This window comes from Chiloscyllium plagiosum, unplaced genomic scaffold (genome assembly GCF_037043375.1).
Source record: "Chiloscyllium plagiosum isolate Xiang-an unplaced genomic scaffold, Cpla_swu_hap1 HiC_scaffold_50, whole genome shotgun sequence".
NCBI lineage: Eukaryota > Metazoa > Chordata > Chondrichthyes > Orectolobiformes > Hemiscylliidae > Chiloscyllium > Chiloscyllium plagiosum.
In genome coordinates, this window is record NW_028270188.1 from 50,431,189 (window position 1) to 50,455,557 (window position 24,369).

Genomic DNA, 24,369 nt, shown 5'->3' on the forward strand with positions numbered 1-24,369 from the left:
TGCTCACCCATCTCCATAGGTCTCCTTTGATGCCAATGAAGCCAAAATGGCTCCCACCGCGGCTCCCAGAATCCCCGGCATCCCGTGCAGGTTGTGCACACCACACGTGTCCTGCACTTTCAACTTGGAGTCCAGTATCGGCTTGGTGGAGAGAAAGGAAATCCCGAGTTAGCGCTCTGCGCGTTGGCGACACCTGGTTCAGTAATCCGACTGGATAAAAGGACCTGAACCTTTCTCCCACAATCCCCAGACACCAGGGAGAGTTACTCTGTGCAATGGATTGATCGGAGTGGTCAGGCTTTAGGGAGCATCGTGAAGTGGGAAGGAGAGAGACAGACAGAGACAGAGGGAGGGAGAGGGGGAGAGAGAGGGAGGGAGGGAGAGAGAGAGAGGGAGGGAGGGAGAGAGAGAGAGGGAGGCAGAGAGAGAGGGAGGGAGAGGGAGAGAGAGAGAGGGAGAGAGACAGACAGAGAGGGAGGGAGAGAGGGAGAGAGACAGACAGAGAGGGAGGGAGAGAGGGAGAGGGAGAGAGGGAGAGGGAGAGAGAGAGAGGGAGGGAGAGAGAGGGAGGGGACAGAGAGAGGGAGAAATGAGAGGGAGAGGGAGAGGGAGAGAGAGAGAGGGAGAGAGAGAGAGGGAGGGAGAGACAGAGAGGAAGAGAGAGAGGGGGAGAGAGAGAGACAGAGGGAGAGAGACGGAGAGAGGGAGAGAGAGACAGAGAGGGAGAGAGACGGAGAGAGAGAGAGGGAGAGAGAGAGAGGAGGGAGAGACAGAGAGGGAGAGAGTGACAGAGAGGGAGAGAGGGTGGGAGAGAGAGGGAGGGAGGGGGAGAGAGACAGACAGAGAGGGAGGAGGGAGAGAGAGGGAGGGGGAGAGAGACAGACAGAGACGGAGAGAGAGAGAGGGAGAGAGAGAGGGAGAGAGACAGACAGAGAGAGAGAGGGAGGGGGGAGAGAGGGAGAGAGAGAGAGAGAGAGGGAGGGGGAGAGAGGGAGGGGGAGGGAGAGGGAGAGAGACAGACAGAGAGAGAGAGGGAGAGAGACAGAGAGAGAGAGGGAGAGAGACAGACAGAGAGAGAGGGAAAGAGACAGACAGAGAGGGAGGGGGAGAGAGGGAGGGGGAGAGAGGGAGGGGGAGGGAGGGGGAGGGAGGGGGAGAGAGGGAGGGGGAGAGAGGGGAGAGAGAGGAGGGGGAGAGAGGGGGAGAGAGGGGGAGAGAGGGGGAGGGAGAGACAGAGAGGGGGAGAGAGGGGGAGGGAGAGACAGAGAGGGGGAGAGATGGAGAGAGGGAGAGAGGGAGAGAGAGAGAGAGGAAAAGAGAGAGAGGGAGGGAGAGACAAAGAGGGAGAGAGACAGATAGGAAGAGAGACAGAGAGGGAGAGAGAGAGAGAGAGAGAGACAGAGCGAGACAGACAGAGAGAGAGTGGACCAGAGGTACAGTTCCAGCGCTTATGGCGACAGACTCCAGGCGAGGTAGATCTGGTTGTCCTGATCTGGAAGGACCTGATGGTGGTGCCGTTGAGGTTGGGTGAAGTGACGGAAACAGATCCCTGGGAAACTCCAGGGGCAGTGGAGGGACTGGGAGGCGACGGGTCTGACGAGATAGACCTTTCACAGGGTCAGCACCGGCCTGATGGAAAGGGCTGAATGACCTCCTTTTGCGCTGAAACGTGTACTTCTCAGAAGGATACCCCTTGGGGGCAATTCGGGAGAGGCCTACTCTGCCTCTCCAGCCTGACCCTGGCCCCAGGAAGGGGGTGACCAGCCCAAATTGAGAAGAGAGACTAACTCCCACTACAAATTCGCTGGTGACACCACCCGTGGTATCTCAAACAATGGTGAGACAGAGTATAGAAAGGAGCCTGAGGGACATGGTGTCAAGTTAATCACCTCTCCCTCGATGTGAGCTGCTGATTGACCTCAGCAAACAGAGTGGGGGGGTGGGGGGGGCACACACCCCTGTCTACATCAGTAGGAGCTGAGGGGAGAGATGGCCGAGAGGGTGAGGTTCCTGGGAACGGTGATCGCCAACGCTCTGTCCTGGTCCACCCACGCCGATGTGACGGTCAGTCAAGCACACCGACACCGCTCCTTCCTCAGCATGTCCAGAAAGACTCGGAGTAATTTTTGTCCGTGCACCGTGGGAAAGGATTCTCTCCAGGTCCATCACAGCTCAGCACGGCAACTGTTCTGCCCAGGGACGTTAGAGACGACAGAGAGTTGTGAACACAGCCCAAGCCAACTGCCTCCACCTACACTGCCTCAGGAAGGCGGTCAACATCAGCAAAGACCCTTCCCACCCCAGTTAGGATCGCTTCCTCCCCCTTCCATCCGGCACGAGGTACGGAAGCTTTGGGCGGCACGGTGGCTCAGTGGTTAGCCCAGCTGCCTCACGGCGCCAGGGACCCGGGTTCGATCCCAGCCTCAGGCAACTGTCTGTGTGGAGTTTGCACATTCTCCCCGGGTCTGCGTGGGTTTACTCCCACAGTTCAAAGATGTACAGGTCAGGGTGGATTGGCCGTGGGAAATTGTCCCATAGTGCCCAGGGATGTGCAGGTTAGGGTGGGTTGGCCATGGGAAATTGTCCCATAGTGCCCAGGGATGTGCAGGTTAGGGTGGATTGGCCGTGGGAAATTGTCCCATAGTGCCCAGGGATGTGCAGGTTAGGGTGGATTGGCCGTGGGAAATTGTCCCATAGTGCCCAGGGATGTGCAGGTTAGGGTGGATTGGCCGTGGGAAATTGTCCCATAGTGCCCAGGGATGTGCAGGTTAGGGTGGATTGGCCGTGGGAAATTGTCCCATAGTGCCCAGGGATGTGCAGGTTAGGGTGGATTGGCCGTGGGGAAATTGTCCCATAGTGCCCAGGGATGTGCAGGTTAGGGTGGATTGGCCATGCTAAATTGTCGCATAGTGCCCAGGGATGTGCAGGTTAGGGTGCATTAGTTAGGGGTAAATATAGGGTAGAGGAATGCATCTGAGTGGGTTAATCTTTGGAGGGTCAGTGTGGCCTTGTTGGGCCGAAGGGCCTGTTTCCACACTGTCGGGATTCTATGATTCTATGAAACGCACACAATGGATTGAAGCACAGCTTCTTTCTATGAATGTGTGGGTGTACTTTAAGAGATTTAAAAGCAGCAGCACTGCACTAAGTGTTCTCAATAAGGCAACAATGTCACACTAGGTCAAAAAACACGATTAGCTCATTGCCTGGAGACAAAAAGAAATTTGAATTCGGCCAGTCAGTGTAAATTATCCATGCAAAACTACCAAACTCCAATCCATTGTGAATTGAGTATATTGACCATCTTAAAAGCCAATGACACAATCCTATGCTCTGGGGGGGGGGGGGGGGGGGGGGGGGGTATTAGACTGCAGGAAAACTGAACAGTTGGGAGGAGAACTGCCAAGCCAACAGCATGTAAACAGGCTGCCTGAAAAATAGCTCTCTTAAAAGTACCTTTCCGATCAGCAACCTGTGATGCAGAAATTCCGAAGAAGAAGACATAGGAAGATCCAAATACAAGGACTGAAAGCTGCCTGGTTTTGTGATAAGAAGGGTGGTTTTGTAAATCGTAATTGGGAGTTTTATCAGATTGGTACTGTAGAAGGGAAGGTAACAGATAGGTTAGAGGAAGGAGTTCTATACTGTTGTTAGTTAATTACTCTCTGTTATTCTTTAAAGTTGTTCATTTTTACTTTAAATAGCTTTTGGCCACTTGAATTTTTACAGATTACTGCACGGGATAAAATTAAGTTGGTTCAAGGGTTTACCCTGTGTCGTAACACCTGCTGTTATCGGACTTCTCAATGGACCTGTCAAATTTTTAAATCTAACGTTGATCCCGCTCTCCATGTTCCCCATCTCTGCAGCCATTACATTATATTCCTTGCTCTGTTCCATGACCCTGACGCACTCGGTATGGTAGGACCTAGCTGGACAGCACGCAAAACAAAACTTCTCACTGTAACGTGTGACAATAGGACAGGAAACAACGGGCTCCAGCTCACTGTCAGAAACTTGAAGCCCAGCGTAGAGATGATCCCAGCGATGAAGCCCACGATCATCGAGCCGTAAGGCATGATGGCCATTTCCCCGGCTGTACCCAAGGCCACGCCACCAGCCAGCGCCGCGTTCTGGATGTGCACCTGCCAGAGATGGACAAACCCCACGGTTAGGACACACTTTTCCCCTCCCTCCAAACACACACCCACAGCTTCCCACCTTGTCTAAAACCACCCCTGCACCTTCTCCCCCTCAGGGTTAGCTCCAGGTCAGAGGGGTGGGGTAAGAACCGATGTAAACACGTCACGCCGCAATGGCAGCCTCCCACCAGTCAGCGGTGCTGCAGCGACCCCCCCCCCGCCCCCCCCCCCCCCCCCGGACAATTCAGCAGGAGACACGGTTACCTCTGCTCGACTGAGTCTGGATTCCACAGCCAGTGTCTCGGTCAATATTCAACCCCAGACGCCCTGCTCTGGCTGAATCCCGAAACGGGCAAAATCAGTTGGAAAATTAGGAAAGTTGGAAGGGAAAGGGTAAGGACAGGGTATTATTTACATGGGGCGGGGGGGGGGGGGGGGGGGGTGGGGTGGAAGTCCCGCAGAGAGCTGCAACCCAAAAGGGTCTACTGCGTGAAAGCTAGCACAGAGGGGCAGCAGGGAATTGGGAAGGGCTAATGGAATGCTGGCCCTGATTTCAAGGGGATAGGAATCGAGGAGTATGGTGGGGGGGTCTGATTGTAACTGTCCAAGGTGTTGGGAAGACCACATCAGGGGAACCGTGAGCAGGTTTGGTGCCCTTTTCCAAGGAAAGGTATCATTTCATTAGAGGCAGTTATAGAGTCAAAGAGGTGTACAGCATGGATACAGACCCTTCGGTCCAACCCGTCCATGCTGACCAGATATCCCAACCCAATCCTGGTCTGGAGGGAATGTCTCATGAGTAAACATGAAGCAGGTTGGGATTCTGCCCCTTGGCGTTTTTTGATTCCGCCACAGTGTGGAAACAGGCCCTTCAACCCAATGAGTCCACACCGACCCTTCAAGAGTAACCCACTCAGACCCCATTTCCCTCTGACTGCTGCACCGAACACGACAGGACAATTTCCCATGGCCAATCCACCCGAACCTGCACATTCCTGGACACTATGGGACAATTTCCCATGGCCAATCCACCCTAACCTGCACATTCCTGGGCACTATGGGGCAATTGCCCACGGCCAATCCACCCTAACCTGTACATCCCAGGGCACTATGAGACAATTTCCTATGACAAATCCACCCTAACCTGTACATCCCTGGGCACTATGGACAATTTCCCACGGCCAATCCACCCTAATCTGTACATCCCTGGGCACTATGGGACAATTTAGCATGGCCAATCCACCCTAACCTGCACATCCCTGGGCACCATGGAACAATTTCCCATGGCCAATCCACCCTAACCTGCACATTCCTGGACACTATGAGACAATTTCCCACGGCCAATCCACCCTAACCTGCACATCCCTGGGCACTATGGGACAATTTCCCATGGCAAATCCACCCGAACCTGTACATCCCTGGGCACCATGGGACAATTTCCCAAGGCCAATCCACCCTAATCTGTACATCCCTGGGCACCATGGGACAATTTCCCATGGCCAATCCACCCTAACCTGCACATTCCTGGACACTATGAGACAATTTCCCACGGCCAATCCACCCTAACCTGCACATCCCTGGGCACTATGGGACAATTTCCCATGGCAAATCCACCCTAACCTGTACATCCCTGGGCACCATGGGACAATTTCCCATGGCCAATCCACCCTAACCTGTACATCCCTGGGCACTATGGGACAATTTCCCACGGCCAATCCACCCTAATCTGTACATCCCTGGGCACCATGGGACAATTTCCCACGGCCAATCCACCCTAACCTGTACATCCCTGGGCACTATGGGACAATTTCCCATGGCAAATCCACCCTAACCTGTACATCCCTGGGCACTATGGGACAATTTCCCACGGCCAATCCACCCTAACCTGCACATCCCTGGGCACTATGGGACAATTTCCCCACGGCCATTCCACCCTAACCTGCACATCGCTGGGCACTATGGGACAATTTCCCACGGCCAATCCACCCTAACCTGCACATCCCTGGGCACTATGGGACAATTTCCCATGGCAAATCCACCCTAAACTGTACATCCCTGGGCACCATTGGACAATTTCCCATGGCCAATCCACCCTAACCTGCACATCCCTGGACACTATGGGGCAATTTCCCATGGCCAATCCACCCTGACCTGCACATCCCTGGGCACTATGGGACTATTTCCCATGGCCAATCCACCCTAACCTGCACATCCCTGGACACTATGGGACAATTTCCAATGGCCAATCGACCCTAACCTGCACATCCCTGGGCACGATGGGACAATTTCCCATGGCCAATCCACCCTAACCTGCACATCCCTGGGCACTATGGGACAATTTCCCATGGCCAATCACCCTAACCTGCACATCCCTGGACACTATGGGACAATTTCCCATGGCCAATCCACCCTAACCTGCACATCCCTGGGCACTATGGACAATTTAGCATGGCCAACCCACCTTAACCTGCGCATCCCTGGGCACTATGGGACAATTTCCCACAGCCAATTCACCCTAACCTGCACATCCCTGGGCACTATGGGACAATTTCCCATGGCCAACCCACCCTAACCTGCGCATCCCTGGGCACTATGGGACAATATCCCATGGCCAATCCACCCTAACCTGCCCATCCCTGGACACTATGAGACAATTTCCCACGGCCAATCCACCCTAACCTGCACATCCCTGGGCACTATGAGACAATTTCCCACGGCCAATCCACCCGAACCTATACATCCCTGGGCACTATGGGACAATTTCCCATGGCAAATCCACCCTAACCTGTACATCCCTGGGCACTATGGGACAATTTCCCACGGCCAATCCACCCTAATCTGTACATCCCTGGGCACCATGGGACAATTTCCCATGGCCAATCCACCCTAACCTGCACATTCCTGGACACTATGAGACAATTTCCCACGGCCAATCCACCCTAACCTGCACATCCCTGGGCACTATGGGACAATTTCCCATGGCAAATCCACCCTAACCTGTACATCCCTGGGCACCATGGGACAATTTCCCACGGCCAATCCACCCTAACCTGTACATCCCTGGGCACCATGGGACAATTTCCCACGGCCAATCCACCCTAATCTGTACATCCCTGGGCACCATGGGACAATTTCCCATGGCCAATCCACCCTAACCTGTACATCCCTGGGCACTATGGGACAATTTCCCATGGCAAATCCACCCTAACCTGTACATCCCTGGGCACTATGGGACAATTTCCCACGGCCAATCCACCCTAACCTGCACATCCCTGGGCACTATGGGACAATTTCCCCACGGCCAATCCACCCTAACCTGCACATCCCTGGGCACTATGGGACAATTTCCCACGGCCAATCCACCCTAACCTGCACATCCCTGGGCACTATGAGACAATTTCCCATGGCAAATCCACCCTAACCTGCACATCCCTGGACACTATGGGACAATTTCCAATGGCCAATCGACCCTAACCTGCACATCCCTGGGCACGATGGGACAATTTCCCATGGCCAATCCACCCTAACCTGCACATCCCTGGGCACTATGGGACAATTTCCCATGGCCAATCACCCTAACCTGCACATCCCTGGACACTATGGGACAATTTCCCATGGCCAATCCACCCTAACCTGCACATCCCTGGGCACTATGGACAATTTAGCATGGCCAACCCACCCTAACCTGCACATCCCTGGGCACTATGGGACAATTTCCCATGGCCAATCCACCCTAACCTGCACATCCCTGGGCACTATGGACAATTTAGCACGGCCAATCCACCCTAACCTGCACATCCCTGGGCACTATGGGACAATTTCCCACAGCCAATTCACCCTAACCTGCACATCCCTGGGCACTATGGGACAATTTCCCATGGCCAACCCACCCTAACCTGCGCATCCCTGGGCACTATGGGACAATATCCCACGGCCAATCCACCCTAACCTGCACATCCCTGGGCACTATGGGACAATTTCCCACGGCCAATCCACCCTAACCTGCACATCCCTGGGCACTATGGGACAATTTCCCACGGCCAATCCACCCTAACCTGCACATCCCTGGGCACTATGGGACAATTTCCCACGGCCAATGCACCCTAACCTGCAAATCCCTGGGCACTACGGAACAATTTCCCACGGCCAACCCACCATAACCTGCACATCTTTTGGACTGTGGGAGGAAACCGGAGCACCCGGAGGAAACCCACGCAGACACATGGGGAGAATGTGCAAACTCCACACAGTCAGTCGCCCGATGCTGGAATTGAACCTGAGTCCCTGGCGCCGTGAGGCAGCAGCGCTAACCACGGAGCCACCATGCTGCCCCACTTGAAGAATGAACTTGTTTTGCCAAACAAAACCCCACAAAATTGAGGTGTCTGCAATCCTTTGAACTCAAGACCATTAAAAGCACTGAAACCCGGGAGGACTGGAGATCGCACTGGGTCAGGCAGCATCCGTCGTGGAGAGAGAGAGAGAGAGAGAGAGAGGAGGGGTGGGGGGGTGGAAGAGAGGGAGACAGAGAGAGTGAGACAGAGAAAGGAGGGGGGAGATAGAGAGAGTGACAGAGAAGAGGGGAGAGAGAGAGAGAGAGAGTGTGGGAGAGAGGGAGACAGAGAAAGGGGGGGAGAGAGACGATGTTATAATGGAGAGTTTTACACTGAGGGGCAGTGTGACACAGAGAGAGAGTGTGTTATAATGGAGAGTCTCACACTGAGGGGCAGTGTGACACAGAGAGAGAGAGTGTATTATAATGGAGAGTCTCACAATGAGGGGCAGTGTGACAGAGAGAGAGAGAGAGTGTATTATAATGGAGAGTCTTACACTGAGGGTCAGTGTGACACAGAGAGAGAGCGTGTTATAATGGAGAGTCTCACACTGAGAGGCAGTGTGACAGAGAGAGAGAGAGAAAATGTGTTATAATGGAGAGTCTCACTCTGAGGGGCAGTGTGACACAGAGAGAGTGTGTTACAATGGAGAGTCTCACACTGAGGGGCAGTGTGACACAGAGAGAGTGTGTTATAATGGAGAGTCTCACACTGAGGGTCAGTGTGACACAGAGAGAGAGTGTGTTATAATGGAGAGGCTCACACTGAGGGGCAGTGTGACAGAGAGAGAGTGTGTGTTATAATGGAGAGTCTCACACTGAGGGGCAGTGTGACACAGAGAGAGAGTGTGTGTTATAAAGGAGAGTCTCACACTGAGGGGCAGTGTGACACAGAGAGAGAGAGTGTTATAATGGAGAGTCTCACACTGAGGGGCAGTGTGACACAGAGAGAGAGTGTGTTATAATGGAGAGTCTCACACTGAGGGGCAGTGTGACACAGAGAGAGAGAGTGTGTTATAATGGAGAGTCTCACACTGAGGGGCAGTGTGACACAGAGAGAGAGCGTGTGTTATAATGAAGAGTCTCACACTGAGGGGCAGTGTGACACAGAGAGAGAGTGTGTTATAATGGAGAGTCTCACACTGAGGGGCAGTGTGACACAGAGAGAGTGTGTTATAATGGAGAGTCTCACACTGAGGGACAGTTTGACAGAGAGAGAGTGTGTTATAATGGAGAGTCTCACACTGAGGGGCAGTGTGACACAGAGAGAGAGCGTGTGTTATAATGGAGAGTCTCACACTGAGGGGCAGTGTGACACAGAGAGAGAGAGAGAGTGTGTTATAATGGAGAGTCTCACACTGAGGGACAGTTTGACAGAGAGAGAGTGTGTTATAATGGAGAGTCTCACACTGAGGGGCAGTGTGACACAGAGAGAGAGTGTGTGTTATAATGGAGAGTCTCAAACTGAGGGGCAGTGTGACACAGAGAGAGTGTGTTATAATGGAGAGTCTCACACTTAGGGACAGTGTGACAGAGAGAGAGAGTGTGTTATAGTGGAGAGTCTCACACTGAGGGTCAGTGTGACACAGAGAGAGAGTGTGTTATAATGGAGAGTCTCACACTGAGGGGCAGTGTGACACAGAGAGAGAGAGTGTGTTATAATGGAGAGTCTCACACTGAGGGGCAGTGTGACAGAGAGAGAGAGAGAGTGTGTTATAATGGAGAGTCTCACACTGAGGGGCAGTGTGACAGAGAGAGAGAGAGAGTGTGCTATAATGGAGAGTCTCACACTGAGGGGCAGTGTGACACAGAGAGTGAGAGTGTGTTATAATGGAGAGTCTCACACTGAGGGTCAGTGTGAGAGAGAGAGAGAGTGTGCTATAATGGAGAGTCTCACACTGGGGGGCAGTGTGACACAGAGAGAGAGAGAGAGAGCGTTATAACGGAGAGTCTCACACTGAGGGGCAGTGTGACACAGAGAGAGAGAGTGTGTTATAATGGAGAGTCTCACTCTGAGGGGCAGTGTGACACAGAGAGAGAGAGTGTGTTATAATGGAGAGTCTCACACTGAGGGGCAGTGTGACACAGAGAGAGAGAGTGTGTTATAATGGAGAGTCTCACTCTGAGGGGCAGTGTGACACAGAGAGAGAGAGTGTGTTATAATGGAGAGTCTCACTCTGAGGGGCTGTGTGACACAGAGAGAGAGAGTGTGTTATAATGGAGAGTCTCACACTGAGGGGCAGTGTGACACAGAGAGAGAGAGTGAGTGTTATAATGGAGAGTCTCACTCTGAGGGGCAGTGTGACACAGAGAGAGAGTGTGTGTTATAATGGAGAGTCTCACTCTGAGGGGCAGTGTGACACAGAGAGAGAGAGTGAGTGTTATAATGGAGAGTCTCACTCTGAGGGGCAGTGTGACACAGAGAGAGAGAGTGTGTTATAATGGAGAGTCTCACACTGAGGGGCAGTGTGACACAGAGAGAGAGAGTGAGTGTTATAATGGAGAGTCTCACTCTGAGGGGCAGTGTGACACAGAGAGAGAGTGTGTGTTATAATGGAGAGTCTCACTCTGAGGGGCAGTGTGACACAGAGAGAGAGAGTGAGTGTTATAATGGAGAGTCTCACACTGGGGGGCAGTGTGACACAGAGAGAGAGAGTGAGTGTTATAATGGAGAGTCTCACACCAAGGGGCAGTGTGACAGGGTACGTACCATGTCCAACTTGCCCTCCTGGTTAACAAGACTGGAGATGGCGAAGGTGGCAAGGGTGCACGCGGCCAGGGAGTAGTAGGTGTTGAGAGCGGTTCGATGCTGGGCACTGCCAAGATTGGTCACAGCTGAGTTGAAACTGGGCCAGAACATCCAAAGGTAAAGGGTACCTGTAGGGAAGAGGGGAAACTCAGCAGCAGAAGGTACGGAGGGTCTCCTCACAATCAGACTATCCAGGGGTCAGTCTGTCAGTCAGTCATACAGGGTCAGGGCCGCACTATCGAGGGGTCAGTCAGTCAGTCACACAGAGACTGGGTCGCACTATCGAGGGGTCAGTCAGTCAGTCACACAGAGACAGGGTCGCACTATTGAGGGATCAGTCAGTCAGTCACACAGAGACAGGGCCGCACTATCGAGGGGTCAGTCAGACAGTCATACAGAGACAGGGTCGCAGTATCGAGGGGTCAGTCCGACAGTCACACAGAGACAGGGTCGCAGTATCGAGGGGTCAGTCAGACAGTCATACAGAGACAGGGCCACACTACCAAGGGGTCAGTGAGTCAATCACACAGGGTCAGGACCGCACTATCGAGGGGTCAGTCAGTCAGTCACACACAGATAGAGTCGCACTATCGAGGGGTCAGTCAGTCAGTCACACAGAGACAGGGTCGCACTATCGAGGGGTCAGTCAGTCAGTCACACAGAGACAGGGCCGCACTATCGAGGGGTCAGTCAGACAGTCACACAGAGACAGGGCCACACTACCAAGGGGTCAGTCAGTCAGTCACAAAGGGTCAGGACCGCACTATTGAGGGGTCAGTCAGTCAGTCACACAGAGACAGGGCCACTCTACCAAGGGATCAGTCAGTCAGTCACACAGGGTCAGGGCCTCACTATTGAGGGGTCAGTCAGTCAGTCACACAGAGACAGGGTCGCGCTATCGAGGGGTCAGTCAGTCAGTCACACAGGGACAGGGCCGCACTATCGAGCGGTCAGTCAGTCAGTCACACAGAGACAGGGTCGCACTATTGAGGGATCAGTCAGTCAGTCATACAGAGACAGGGCCGCACTATCGAGGGGTCAGTCAGCGTGTCCCACAGAGACAGGGCCGCACTATCGAGGGGTCAGTCAGCCAGTCACACAGTGACAGGGCCGCACTATCGAGGGGTCAGTCAGTCAGTCACACAGAGACAGGGCTGCACTATCGAGGGGTCAGTCAAGACAGTCACACAGAGACAGGGCCGCACTCTCAAGGGGTCAGTCAGTCAGTCACACAGAGACAGACGCGCACTATCGAGGTGTCAGTCAGCCAGTCACGCATAGACAGGACCGCACTATCGAGGGGTCAGTCAGTCAGTCACACAGAGACAGGGCCGCACTATCGAGGGGTCAGTCAGTCAGTCACACAGAGACAGGGCCGCACTATCGAGGGGTCAGTCAGTCAGTCACGCAGAGACACGGCCGCACTATCAAAGGGTCAGCCAGTCACACAGAGACAGGGTTGCAGTATCAAGCGGTGAGTCAGTCAGTCACACAGAGACAGGGCCACACTATCGAGGGGTCAGTCAAGACAGTCACACAGAGACAGGGTCATACTATCGATAGGTCAGTCAGACAGTCACAAAGAGACAGGGCCGCACTATCGAGGGGTCAGTCAGTCAGTCACACAGAGACAGGGCCACACTATCGAGGGGTCAGTCAGTCAGTCACACAGAGACAGTGCCTCACTATCGAGGGGTCAGTCAGTCAGTCACACAGAGACAGGGTTGCACTATTGAGGGGTCAATCAGTCAGTCACACAGAGACAGGGTCGCACTATCGAGGGGTCAGTCAGTCAGTCACACAGGGACAGGGCCGCACTATCGAGGGGTTAGTCAGCCAGTCACACAGTGACAGGGCCGCACTATCGAGGGGTCAGTCAGCCAGTCACACAGTGACAGTGCCGCACTATCGAGGGGTCAGTCAGTCAGTCACACAGAGACAGGGCCGCACTATCGAGGCGTCAGTCAGTCAGTCAGTCATACAGAGACAGGGCTGCACTATCGAGGGGTCAGTCAGCCAGTCACACAGTGACAGGGCCGCACTATCGAGGGGTCAGTCACACAGAGACAGGGCCGCACTATCGAGGGGTCCGTCAGTCAGTCACACAAAGACAGGACCGCACTATCGAGGGGTCAGTCAGCCAGTCACACAGTGACAGGGCCGCACTATCGAGGGGTCAGTCAGCCAGTCACACAGTGACAAGGCCGCACTATCGAGGGGTCAGTCAGCCAGTCACACAGTGACAGGGCCGCACTATCGAGGGGTCAGTCAGCCAGTCACTCAGAGACAGGGCCGCACTATCGAGGGGTCAGTCAGTCAGTCACACAGTGACAGGGTCGCACTATTGAGGGGTCAGTCAGCCAGTCACACAGTGACAGGGCTGCACTATCGAGGGGTCAGTCAGTCAGTCACACAGAGACAGCGTCACACTATCGAGGGGTCAGTCAGTCAGTCACACAGACAGAGTCACACTATCAAGGGGTCAGTCAGTCACCCAGAGACAGGGCCGCACTATCGAGGGGTCAGTCAGTCACACAGAGACTGGGCCACACTATCGAGTGGTCAGTCAGTCAGTTACACAGTGACAGGGCCGTACTATCAAGGGGTCAGTCAGTCAGTCACACAGAGACAGACTCGCACTATCGAGGTGTCAGTCAGCCAGTCACGCAGAGACAGGGCCGCACTACCGAGGGGTGAGTCAGTCAGTCACATAGAGACAGGGCCGCACTATTGAGGGGTCAGTCAGTCAGTCACACAGAGACAGGGCCGCACTATCGATGGGTCAGTCAGTCAGTCACACAGAGACAGGGTCGCACTATCGAGGGATCAGTCAGTCAGTCACACAGAGACAGGGCCGCACTATCGAGGGGTCAGTCAGTCAGTCACACAGAGACAGAGCCACACTATCGAGGGGTCAGTCAGTCAGTCACACAGACAGAGTCGCACTATCGAGGGGTCAGTCAGTCAGTCACACAGAGACAGGGCCGCACTATCGAGGGGTCCGTCAGTCAGTCACACAAAGACAGGGCCACACTATCAAGGGGTTAGTCAGTCAGTCACACAGAAACGCGGCCGCACTCTCGAGGGGTCAGTCAGTCAGTCACACAGAGACAGGGTCACACTATCGTGGGGTCAGTCAGTCAGTCACACAGTGACAGGGCCGCACTATCAAGGGGTCAGTCAGTCAGTCACACAGAGACAGGGCCGCACTATCGAGTGGTCAGTCAGTCAGTCACACAGAGACAGGGTCACACTATCGAGGGGTCAGTCAGTCAGTCACACAGAAACGCGGCCGCACTCTCGAGGGGTCAGTCAGTCAGTCACACAGAGACAGGGCCACACTACCAAGGACGTCAGTCAGTCACACAAAGACAGGGTCACACTATCGAGGGGTCAGTCAGTCAGTCACACAGAGACAGGGCCGCACTATCGAGGGGTCAGTCAGTCAGTCACACAGAGACAGGGCCGCACTATCGAGGGGTCAGTCAGTCAGTTACACAGAGACAGGGCCGCACTATCGAGGGGTCAGTCAGTCAGTCACACAGTGTCAGGGCCGCACTATCGAGGGGTCAGTCAGTCAGTCACACAGAGACAGGGTCGCACTATCGAGGGGTCTGTGAGTCAGTCACACAGAGACAGGGCCGCTCTATCAAGGGTCAGTCAGTCAGTCACACAGGGACAGGGCCGCACTATTGAGGGGTCAGTCAGTCAGTCACACAGAGACAGGGTCGCACTATCGAGGGGTCTGTGAGTCAGTCAGTCACACAGAGACAGGGTCGCACTATCGAGGGGTCAGTCAGTCAGTCACACAGAAACAGGGCCGCACTATCGAGGGGTCAGTCAGTCAGTCACACAGAGACAGGGTCGCTCTATCGAGGGGTCAGTCAGTCAGTCACACAGAGACAGGGTCGCTCTATCGAGGGGTCAGTCAGTCAGTCACACAGAGACAGGGTCGCTCTATCAAATGGTCAGTCAGTCAGTCACACAGAGACAGGGTCGCTCTATCGAGGGGTCAGTCAGTCAGTCACACAGTGACAGGGCCGCACTATCGAGGGGTCAGTCAGTCAGTCACACAGTGACAGGGCTGCACTATCAAGGGGTCAGTCAGTCAGTCACACAGAGACAGGGCCGCACTATCGAGTGGTCAGTCAGTCAGTCACACAGTGACAGGGCTGCACTATCAAGGGGTCAGTCAGTCAGTCACACAGTGACAGGGCCGCACTATCAAGGGGTCAGTCAGTCAGTCACACAGAGACAGGGTCGCTCTATCGAGGGGTCAGTCAGTCAGTCACACAGAGACAGGGTCGCTCTATCGAGGGGTCAGTCAGTCAGTCACACAGAGACAGGGTCGCTATATCGAGGAGTCAGTCAGTCAGTCACACAGTGACAGGGCTGCACTATCCAGGGGTCAGTCAGTCAGTCACACAGAGACAGGGTCACACTATCGAGGGGTCTGTGAGTCAGTCACACAGAGACAGGGCCGCACTATCGAGGGGTCAGTCAGTCAGTCACACAGAGACAGGGTCGCTCTATCGAGGGGTCAGTCAGTCAGTCACACAGAGACAGGGTCGCTCTATCGAGGGGTCAGTCAGTCAGTCACACAGAGACAGGGTCGCTATATCGAGGGGTCAGTCAGTCAGTCACACAGTGACAGGGCTGCACTATCCAGGGGTCAGTCAGTCAGTCACACAGAGACAGGGTTACACTATCGAGGGGTCTGTGAGTCAGTCACACAGAGACAGGGCCGCACTATCGAGGGGTCAGTCAGTCAGTCACACAGAGACAGGGTCGCTCTATCGAGGGGTCAGTCAGTCAGTCACACAGAGACAGGGTCGCTCTATCGAGGGGTCAGTCAGTCAGTCACACAGAAACGCGGCCGCACTCTCGAGGGGTCAGTCAGTCAGTCACACAGAGACAGGGCCACACTACCAAGGACGTCAGTCAGTCACACAAAGACAGGGTCACACTATCGAGGGGTCAGTCAGTCAGTCACACAGAGACAGGGCCGCACTATCGAGGGGTCAGTCAGTCAGTCACACAGAGACAGGGCCGCACTATCGAGGGGTCAGTCAGTCAGTCACACAGAGACAGGGCCGCTCTATCGAGGGGTCAGTCAGTCAGTCACACAGAGACAGGGCCGCTCTATCGAGGGGTCAGTCAGTCAGTCACACAGGGACAGGGCCGCACTATCGAGGGGTCAGTCAGTCACACAGAGACAGGGCCGCACTATCGTGGGGTCAGTCAGTCAGTCACACAGAGACAGGGCCGCACTATCGAGGGGTCAGTCAGTCAGTCACACAGAGACAGGGCCGCACTATCGAGGGGTCAGTCAGTCACACAGAGACAGCCGTACGACTATGGTGCTTGAGTGTGACACGCAGTTTGTATGTACAGGTATATCTACTTGAAATCTCAGCAAAATGCACGTGTTGATCCTGGTCACTTGATGGCAGGAATGTGCAGCAGATACAACAATGAGTCTCCTCTCCCTCCAAACAGCGAGCCAATTGAAGAACGGGCTCCAGGACTCCACGTTAATGCAGGACACGTGCAGAGGCTGCCAAACGCAGTGAACAGCCAGACGGTCGGATGACCAGAATCACAGGGAGGTTGGGTGCTGGAGGCAGTGGGGGAACGTGCCCGCTCCATGCTTGGGCAGGGCTTTGGGTGCCCAGGTGTTAGGGGTTGCCCGGTCTCCAAGAGCTGTCGATGCTACACTCACCGATCATGGCGAAGATGTCAGAGTGGTAGACGGAGCCCTCCCGCTCTCGGCTCTTGTCCAACTGAGGCCGATACAGCACTCGGGCGACGGTCAGCCCAAAGTAAGCGCCAAAGGTGTGGATGGTCATCGAGCCCCCGGCATCTTTAATCTGGGAATAATTACAGGCAGCTAGATCAGAAACAGACCGAGGCTCACGCAATAACAACCCGCCACACAGCAGCTTCGAAGTTCACACCCACATCTGCAAAAGTAGTAGGGTTAGAGAGACTCACACTGAGGGGCAGTGTGACACAGAGAGAGAGTGTGTGTTATAATGGAGAGTCTCACACTGAGGGACAGTGTGACACAGAGAGAGAGAGTGTGTTATAATGGAGAGTCTCACACTGAGGGGCAGTGTGACACAGAGAGAGAGAGTGTGTTATAACGGAGAGTCTCACACTGAGGGGCAGTGTGACACAGAGAGAGAGAGTGTGTTATAACGGAGAGTCTCACACTGAGGGGCAGTGTGACACAGAGAGAGAGAGTGTGTTATAACGGAGAGTCTCACACTGAGGGGCAGTGTGACACAGAGAGAGAGAGTGTGTTATAATGGAGAGTCTCACACTGAGGGGCAGTGTGACACAGAGAGAGAGAGTGTGTTATAATGGAGAGTCTCACACTGAGGGGCAGTGTGACACAGAGAGAGAGAGTGTGTTATAATGGAGAGTCTCAAACTGACGGGCAGTGTGACACAGAGAGAGAGTGTTATAATGGAGAGTCTCACACTGAGGGGCAGTGTGACACAGAGAGAGTGTGTTATAATGGAGAGTCTCACTCTGAAGGGCAGTGTGACACAGAGAGAGAGAGTGTGTTATAATGGAGAGTCTCACACTGAGGGGCAGTGTGACACAGAGAGAGAGAGTGTGTTATAATGGAGAGTCTCACACTGAGGGGCAGTGTGACACAGAGAGAGAGAGTGTGTTATAATGGAGAGTCTCACACTAAGGGGCAGTGTGACACAGAGAGAGAGAGTGTGTTATAATGGAGAGTCTCACACTGAGGGGCAGTGTGACACAGAGAGAGAGTGTTATAATGGAGAGTCTCACTCTGAGGGGCAGTGTGACACAGAGAGAGAGAGTGTGTTATAATGGAGAGTCTCACACTGAGGGGCAGTGTGACACAGAGAGAGAGAGTGTGTTATAATGGAGAGTCTCACACTGAGGGGCAGTGTGACACAGAGAGAGAGAGTGTGTTATAATGGAGAGTCTCACACTGAGGGGCAGTGTGACACAGAGAGAGAGAGTGTGTTATAATGGAGAGTCTCACACTGAGGGGCAGTGTGACACAGAGAGAGAGAGTGTGTTATAATGGAGAGTCTCACACTGAGGGGCAGTGTGACACAGAGAGAGAGTGTTATAATGGAGAGTCTCACTCTGAGGGGCAGTGTGACACAGAGAGAGAGAGTGTGTTATAATGGAGAGTCTCACACTGAGGGGCAGTGTGACACAGAGAAAGTGTGTTATAATGGAGAGTCTCACACTGAGGGGCAGTGTGACACAGAGAGAGAGAGAGAGAGTGTCTGTTACAACAGTGAGTCTCACACTGAGGGGCAGTGTGACACAGAGAGAGAGTGTGTGTTATAATGGAGAGTCTCACACTGAGGGGCAGTGTGACACAGAGAAAGTGTGTGAAAATGGAGAGTCTCACACTGAGGGGCAGTGTGACACAGAGAGAGAGAGAGAGAGTGTCTGTTACAACAGTGAGTCTCACACTGAGGGGCAGTGTGACACAGAGAGAGAGTGTGTGTTATAATGGAGAGTCTCACACTGAGGGGCAGTGTGACACAGAGAGAGAGTGTGTTATAATGGAGAGTCTCACACTGAGGGGCAGTGTGACACACAGAGAGAGAGTATTATAATGGAGTGTCTCACACTGAGGGGCAGTGTGACACAGAGAGAGAGAGTGTGTTATAATGGAGAGTCTCACACTGAGGGGCAGTGTGACACAGAGAGAGAGTGTTATAATGGAGAGTCTCACTCTGAGGGGCAGTGTGACACAGAGAGAGAGAGTGTGTTATAATGGAGAGTCTCACACTGAGGGGCAGTGTGACACAGAGAGAGAGAGTGTGTTATAATGGAGAGTCTCACACTGAGGGGCAGTGTGACACAGAGAGAGAGAGTGTGTTATAATGGAGAGTCTCACACTGAGGGGCAGTGTGACACAGAGAGAGAGTGTTATAATGGAGAGTCTCACTCTGAGGGGCAGTGTGACACAGAGAGAGAGAGTGTGTTATAATGGAGAGTCTCACACTGAGGGGCAGTGTGACACAGAGAGAGAGAGTGTGTTATAATGGAGAGTCTCACACTGAGGGGCAGTGTGACACAGAGAGAGAGAGTGTGTTATAATGGAGAGTCTCACACTGAGGGGCAGTGTGACACAGAGAGAGAGAGTGTGTTATAATGGAGAGTCTCACACTGAGGGGCAGTGTGACACAGAGAGAGAGTGTTATAATGGAGAGTCTCACTCTGAGGGGCAGTGTGACACAGAGAGAGAGAGTGTGTTATAATGGAGAGTCTCACACTGAGGGGCAGTGTGACACAGAGAAAGTGTGTTATAATGGAGAGTCTCACACTGAGGGGCAGTGTGACACAGAGAGAGAGAGAGAGAGTGTCTGTTACAACAGTGAGTCTCACACTGAGGGGCAGTGTGACACAGAGAGAGAGTGTGTGTTATAATGGAGAGTCTCACACTGAGGGGCAGTGTGACACAGAGAAAGTGTGTTATAATGGAGAGTCTCACACTGAGGGGCAGTGTGACACAGAGAGAGAGAGAGAGAGTGTCTGTTACAACAGTGAGTCTCACACTGAGGGGCAGTGTGACACAGAGAGAGAGTGTGTGTTATAATGGAGAGTCTCACACTGAGGGGCAGTGTGACACAGAGAGAGAGTGTGTTATAATGGAGAGTCTCACACTGAGGGGCAGTGTGACACAGAGAGAGAGAGTGTGTTATAATGGAGAGTCTCACACTGAGGTAAAGTGTGACACAGAGAGAGAGTGTTATAATGGAGAGTCTCACTCTGAGGGGCAGTGTGACACAGAGAGAGAGAGTGTGTTATAATGGAGAGTCTCACACTGAGGGGCAGTGTGACACAGAGAGAGAGAGTGTGTTATAATGGAGAGTCTCACACTGAGGGGCAGTGTGACACAGAGAGAGAGAGTGTGTTATAATGGAGAGTCTCACACTGAGGGGCAGTGTGACACAGAGAGAGAGAGTGTGTTATAATGGAGAGTCTCACACTGAGGGGCAGTGTGACACAGAGAGAGAGTGTTATAATGGAGAGTCTCACTCTGAGGGGCAGTGTGACACAGAGAGAGAGAGTGTGTTATAATGGAGAGTCTCACACTGAGGGGCAGTGTGACACAGAGAAAGTGTGTTATAATGGAGAGTCTCACACTGAGGGGCAGTGTGACACAGAGAGAGAGAGAGAGAGAGTGTCTGTTACAACAGTGAGTCTCACACTGAGGGGCAGTGTGACACAGAGAGAGAGTGTGTGTTATAATGGAGAGTCTCACACTGAGGGGCAGTGTGACACAGAGAAAGTGTGTGAAAATGGAGAGTCTCACACTGAGGGGCAGTGTGACACAGAGAGAGAGAGAGAGAGTGTCTGTTACAACAGTGAGTCTCACACTGAGGGGCAGTGTGACACAGAGAGAGAGTGTGTGTTATAATGGAGAGTCTCACACTGAGGGGCAGTGTGACACAGAGAGAGAGTGTGTTATAATGGAGAGTCTCACACTGAGGGGCAGTGTGACACACAGAGAGAGAGTATTATAATGGAGTGTCTCACACTGAGGGGCAGTGTGACAGAGAGAGAGAGAGAGTGTGTTATAATGGAGAGTCTCACACTGAGGGGCAGTGTGACACAGAGAGAGAGTGTTATAATGGAGAGTCTCACTCTGAGGGGCAGTGTGACACAGAGAGAGAGAGTGTGTTATAATGGAGAGTCTCACACTGAGGGGCAGTGTGACACAGAGAGAGAGTGTTATAATGGAGAGTCTCACTCTGAGGGGCAGTGTGACACAGAGAGAGAGTGTGTTATAATGGAGAGTCTCACACTGAGGGGCAGTGTGACACAGAGAGAGAGTGTTATAATGGAGAGTCTCACTCTGAGGGGCAGTGTGACACAGAGAGAGAGTGTGTTATAATGGAGAGTCTCACACTGAGGGGCAGTGTGACACAGAGAGAGAGTGTTATAATGGAGAGTCTCACTCTGAGGGGCAGTGTGACACAGAGAGAGAGAGTGTGTTATAATGGAGAGTCTCACACTGAGGGGCAGTGTGACACAGAGAGAGAGAGTGTGTTATAATGGAGAGTCTCACACTGAGGGGCAGTGTGACACAGAGAGAGAGAGTGTGTTATAATGGAGAGTCTCACACTGAGGGGCAGTGTGACACAGAGAGAGAGAGTGTGTTATAATGGAGAGTCTCACACTGAGGGGCAGTGTGACACAGAGAGAGAGAGTGTGTTATAATGGAGAGTCTCACACTGAGGGGCAGTGTGACACAGAGAGAGAGAGTGTGTTATAATGGAGAGTCTCACACTGAGGGGCAGTGTGACACAGAGAGAGAGTGTTATAATGGAGAGTCTCACTCTGAGGGGCAGTGTGACACAGAGAGAGAGAGTGTGTTATAATGGAGAGTCTCACACTGAGGGGCAGTGTGACACAGAGAGAGAGAGTGTGTTATAATGGAGAGTCTCACACTGAGGGGCAGTGTGACACAGAGAGAGAGAGTGTGTTATAATGGAGAGTCTCACACTGAGGGGCAGTGTGACACAGAGAGAGTGTGTTATAATGGAGAGTCTCACACTGAGGGGCAGTGTGACACAGAGAAAGTGTGTTATAATGGAGAGTCTCACACTGAGGGGCAGTGTGACACAGAGAGAGAGAGAGAGAGTGTCTGTTACAACAGTGAGTCTCACACTGAGGGGCAGTGTGACACAGAGAGAGAGTGTGTGTTATAATGGAGAGTCTCACACTGAGGGGCAGTGTGACACAGAGAAAGTGTGTTATAATGGAGAGTCTCACACTGAGGGGCAGTGTGACACAGAGAGAGAGAGTGTGTTATAATGGAGAGTCTCACACTGAGGGGCAGTGTGACACAGAGAGAGAGTGTTATAATGGAGAGTCTCACTCTGAGGGGCAGTGTGACACAGAGAGAGAGAGTGTGTTATAATGGAGAGTCTCACACTGAGGGGCAGTGTGACACAGAGAGAGAGAGTGTGTTATAATGGAGAGTCTCACACTGAGGGGCAGTGTGACACAGAGAGAGAGTGTTTTAATGGAGAGTCTCACTCTGAGGGGCAGTGTGACACAGAGAGAGAGAGTGTGTTATAATGGAGAGTCTCACACTGAGGGGCAGTGTGACACAGAGAGAGAGAGTGTGTTATAATGGAGAGTCTCACACTGAGGGGCAGTGTGACACAGAGAGAGAGAGTGTGTTATAATGGAGAGTCTCACACTGAGGGGCAGTGTGACACAGAGAGAGAGAGTGTGTTATAATGGAGAGTCTCACACTGAGGGGCAGTGTGACACAGAGAGAGAGTGTTATAATGGAGAGTCTCACTCTGAGGGGCAGTGTGACACAGAGAGAGAGAGTGTGTTATAATGGAGAGTCTCACACTGAGGGGCAGTGTGACACAGAGAAAGTGTGTTATAATGGAGAGTCTCACACTGAGGGGCAGTGTGACACAGAGAGAGAGAGAGAGAGTGTCTGTTACAACAGTGAGTCTCACACTGAGGGGCAGTGTGACACAGAGAGAGAGTGTGTGTTATAATGGAGAGTCTCACACTGAGGGGCAGTGTGACACAGAGAAAGTGTGTTATAATGGAGAGTCTCACACTGAGGGGCAGTGTGACACAGAGAGAGAGAGAGAGAGTGTCTGTTACAACAGTGAGTCTCACACTGAGGGGCAGTGTGACACAGAGAGAGAGTGTGTGTTATAATGGAGAGTCTCACACTGAGGGGCAGTGTGACACAGAGAGAGAGTGTGTTATAATGGAGAGTCTCACACTGAGGGGCAGTGTGACACACAGAGAGAGAGTATTATAATGGAGTGTCTCACACTGAGGGGCAGTGTGACAGAGAGAGAGAGAGTGTGTTATAATGGAGAGTCTCACACTGAGGGGCAGTGTGACAGAGAGATAGAGTGTGTTATAATGGAGAGTCTCACACTGAGGGGCAGTGTGACACAGAGAGAGAGAGAGAGAGTGTGTGTTATAATGGAGAGTCTCACACTGGGGCCAGTGTGACAGAGAGAGACATAGAGAGAGAGAGTTATAATGGGGAATCTCACACTGGGGGCAATGTGACACAGAGAGAGAGAGAGAGTGTTATAATGGAGAGTCTCACACTGAGGGGCAGTGTGACACACAGAGAGAGTGAGAGAGTGTTATAATGGAGAGTCTCACAGTGAGGGGCAGTGTGACACAGAGAGAGAGAGAGTGTGTTATAATGGAGAGTCTCAAACTGAGGGGCAGTGTGACATAGAGAGAGAGAGAGTGTTATAATGGAGAGTCTCAAACTGAGGGTCAGTGTGACACAGAGAGAGAGAGTGTTATAATGGAGAGTCTCACACTGAGGGGCAGTATGACACAGAGAGAGAGAGTGTTATAATGGAGAGTCTTACACTGAGGGGCAGTGTGACACAGAGAGAGAGGGAGTGTGTTATAATGGAGAGTCTCACACTGAGGGGCAGTGTGATACAGAGAGAAAGAGAGTGTGTTATAATGGAGAGTCTCACACTGAGGGGCAGTGTGACACAGAGAGAGAGAGTGTTATAATAGACAGTCTCACACCGAGGGGCAGTGTGACAGAGAGAGAGAGAGATACTTATAACGGAGAGTCTCACACTGAGGGGCAGTGTGATACAGAGAGAAAGAGAGTGTGTTATAATGGAGAGTCTCACACTGAGGGGCAGTGTGACACAGAGAGAGAGAGTGTTATAATAGACAGTCTCACACCGAGGGGCAGTGTGACAGAGAGAGAGAGAGATACTTATAACGGAGAGTCTCACACTGAGGGGCAGTGTGACACAGAGAGAGACAGTGTTATAATGGAGAGTCTCACACTGAGGGGCAGTGTGACACAGAGAGAGAGAGAGAGTGTGTTATAATGGAGAGTCTCAAACTGAGGGGCCGTGTGACACAGAGAGAGAGAGAGTGTTATAATGGAGAGTCTCACACTGAGGGGCAGTATGACACAGAGAGAGAGAGTGTTATAATGGAGAGTCTCAAACTGAGGGTCAGTGTGACACAGAGAGAGAGAGTGTTATAATGGAGAGTCTCACACTGAGGGACAGTATGACACAGAGAGAGAGAGTGTTATAATGGAGAGTCTTACACTGAGGGGCAGTGTGACACAGAGAGAGTTCTATAATGGAGAG

At 52.7% G+C, this 24,369-nt stretch overlaps 1 protein-coding gene across 1 annotated transcript in view; it reads right to left on the minus strand.

Moving 5' to 3' along the window:
- Nucleotides 1–3: 3 nt before the first annotated feature.
- The window catches only part of LOC122542059 (ammonium transporter Rh type B-like), an 89,814-nt gene continuing 65,448 nt past the window's right edge, over nt 4–24,369 (minus strand). The window contains exons 4-7 of the mRNA XM_087985078.1: nt 16,947–17,094; nt 11,186–11,352; nt 4,008–4,145; nt 4–141 (exon numbers count right to left, since the gene is read on the minus strand). Coding sequence (XP_087841204.1) covers nt 4–141; nt 4,008–4,145; nt 11,186–11,352; nt 16,947–17,094 — 591 coding nt within the window. The remainder of the gene's footprint in view (nt 142–4,007; nt 4,146–11,185; nt 11,353–16,946; nt 17,095–24,369) is intronic.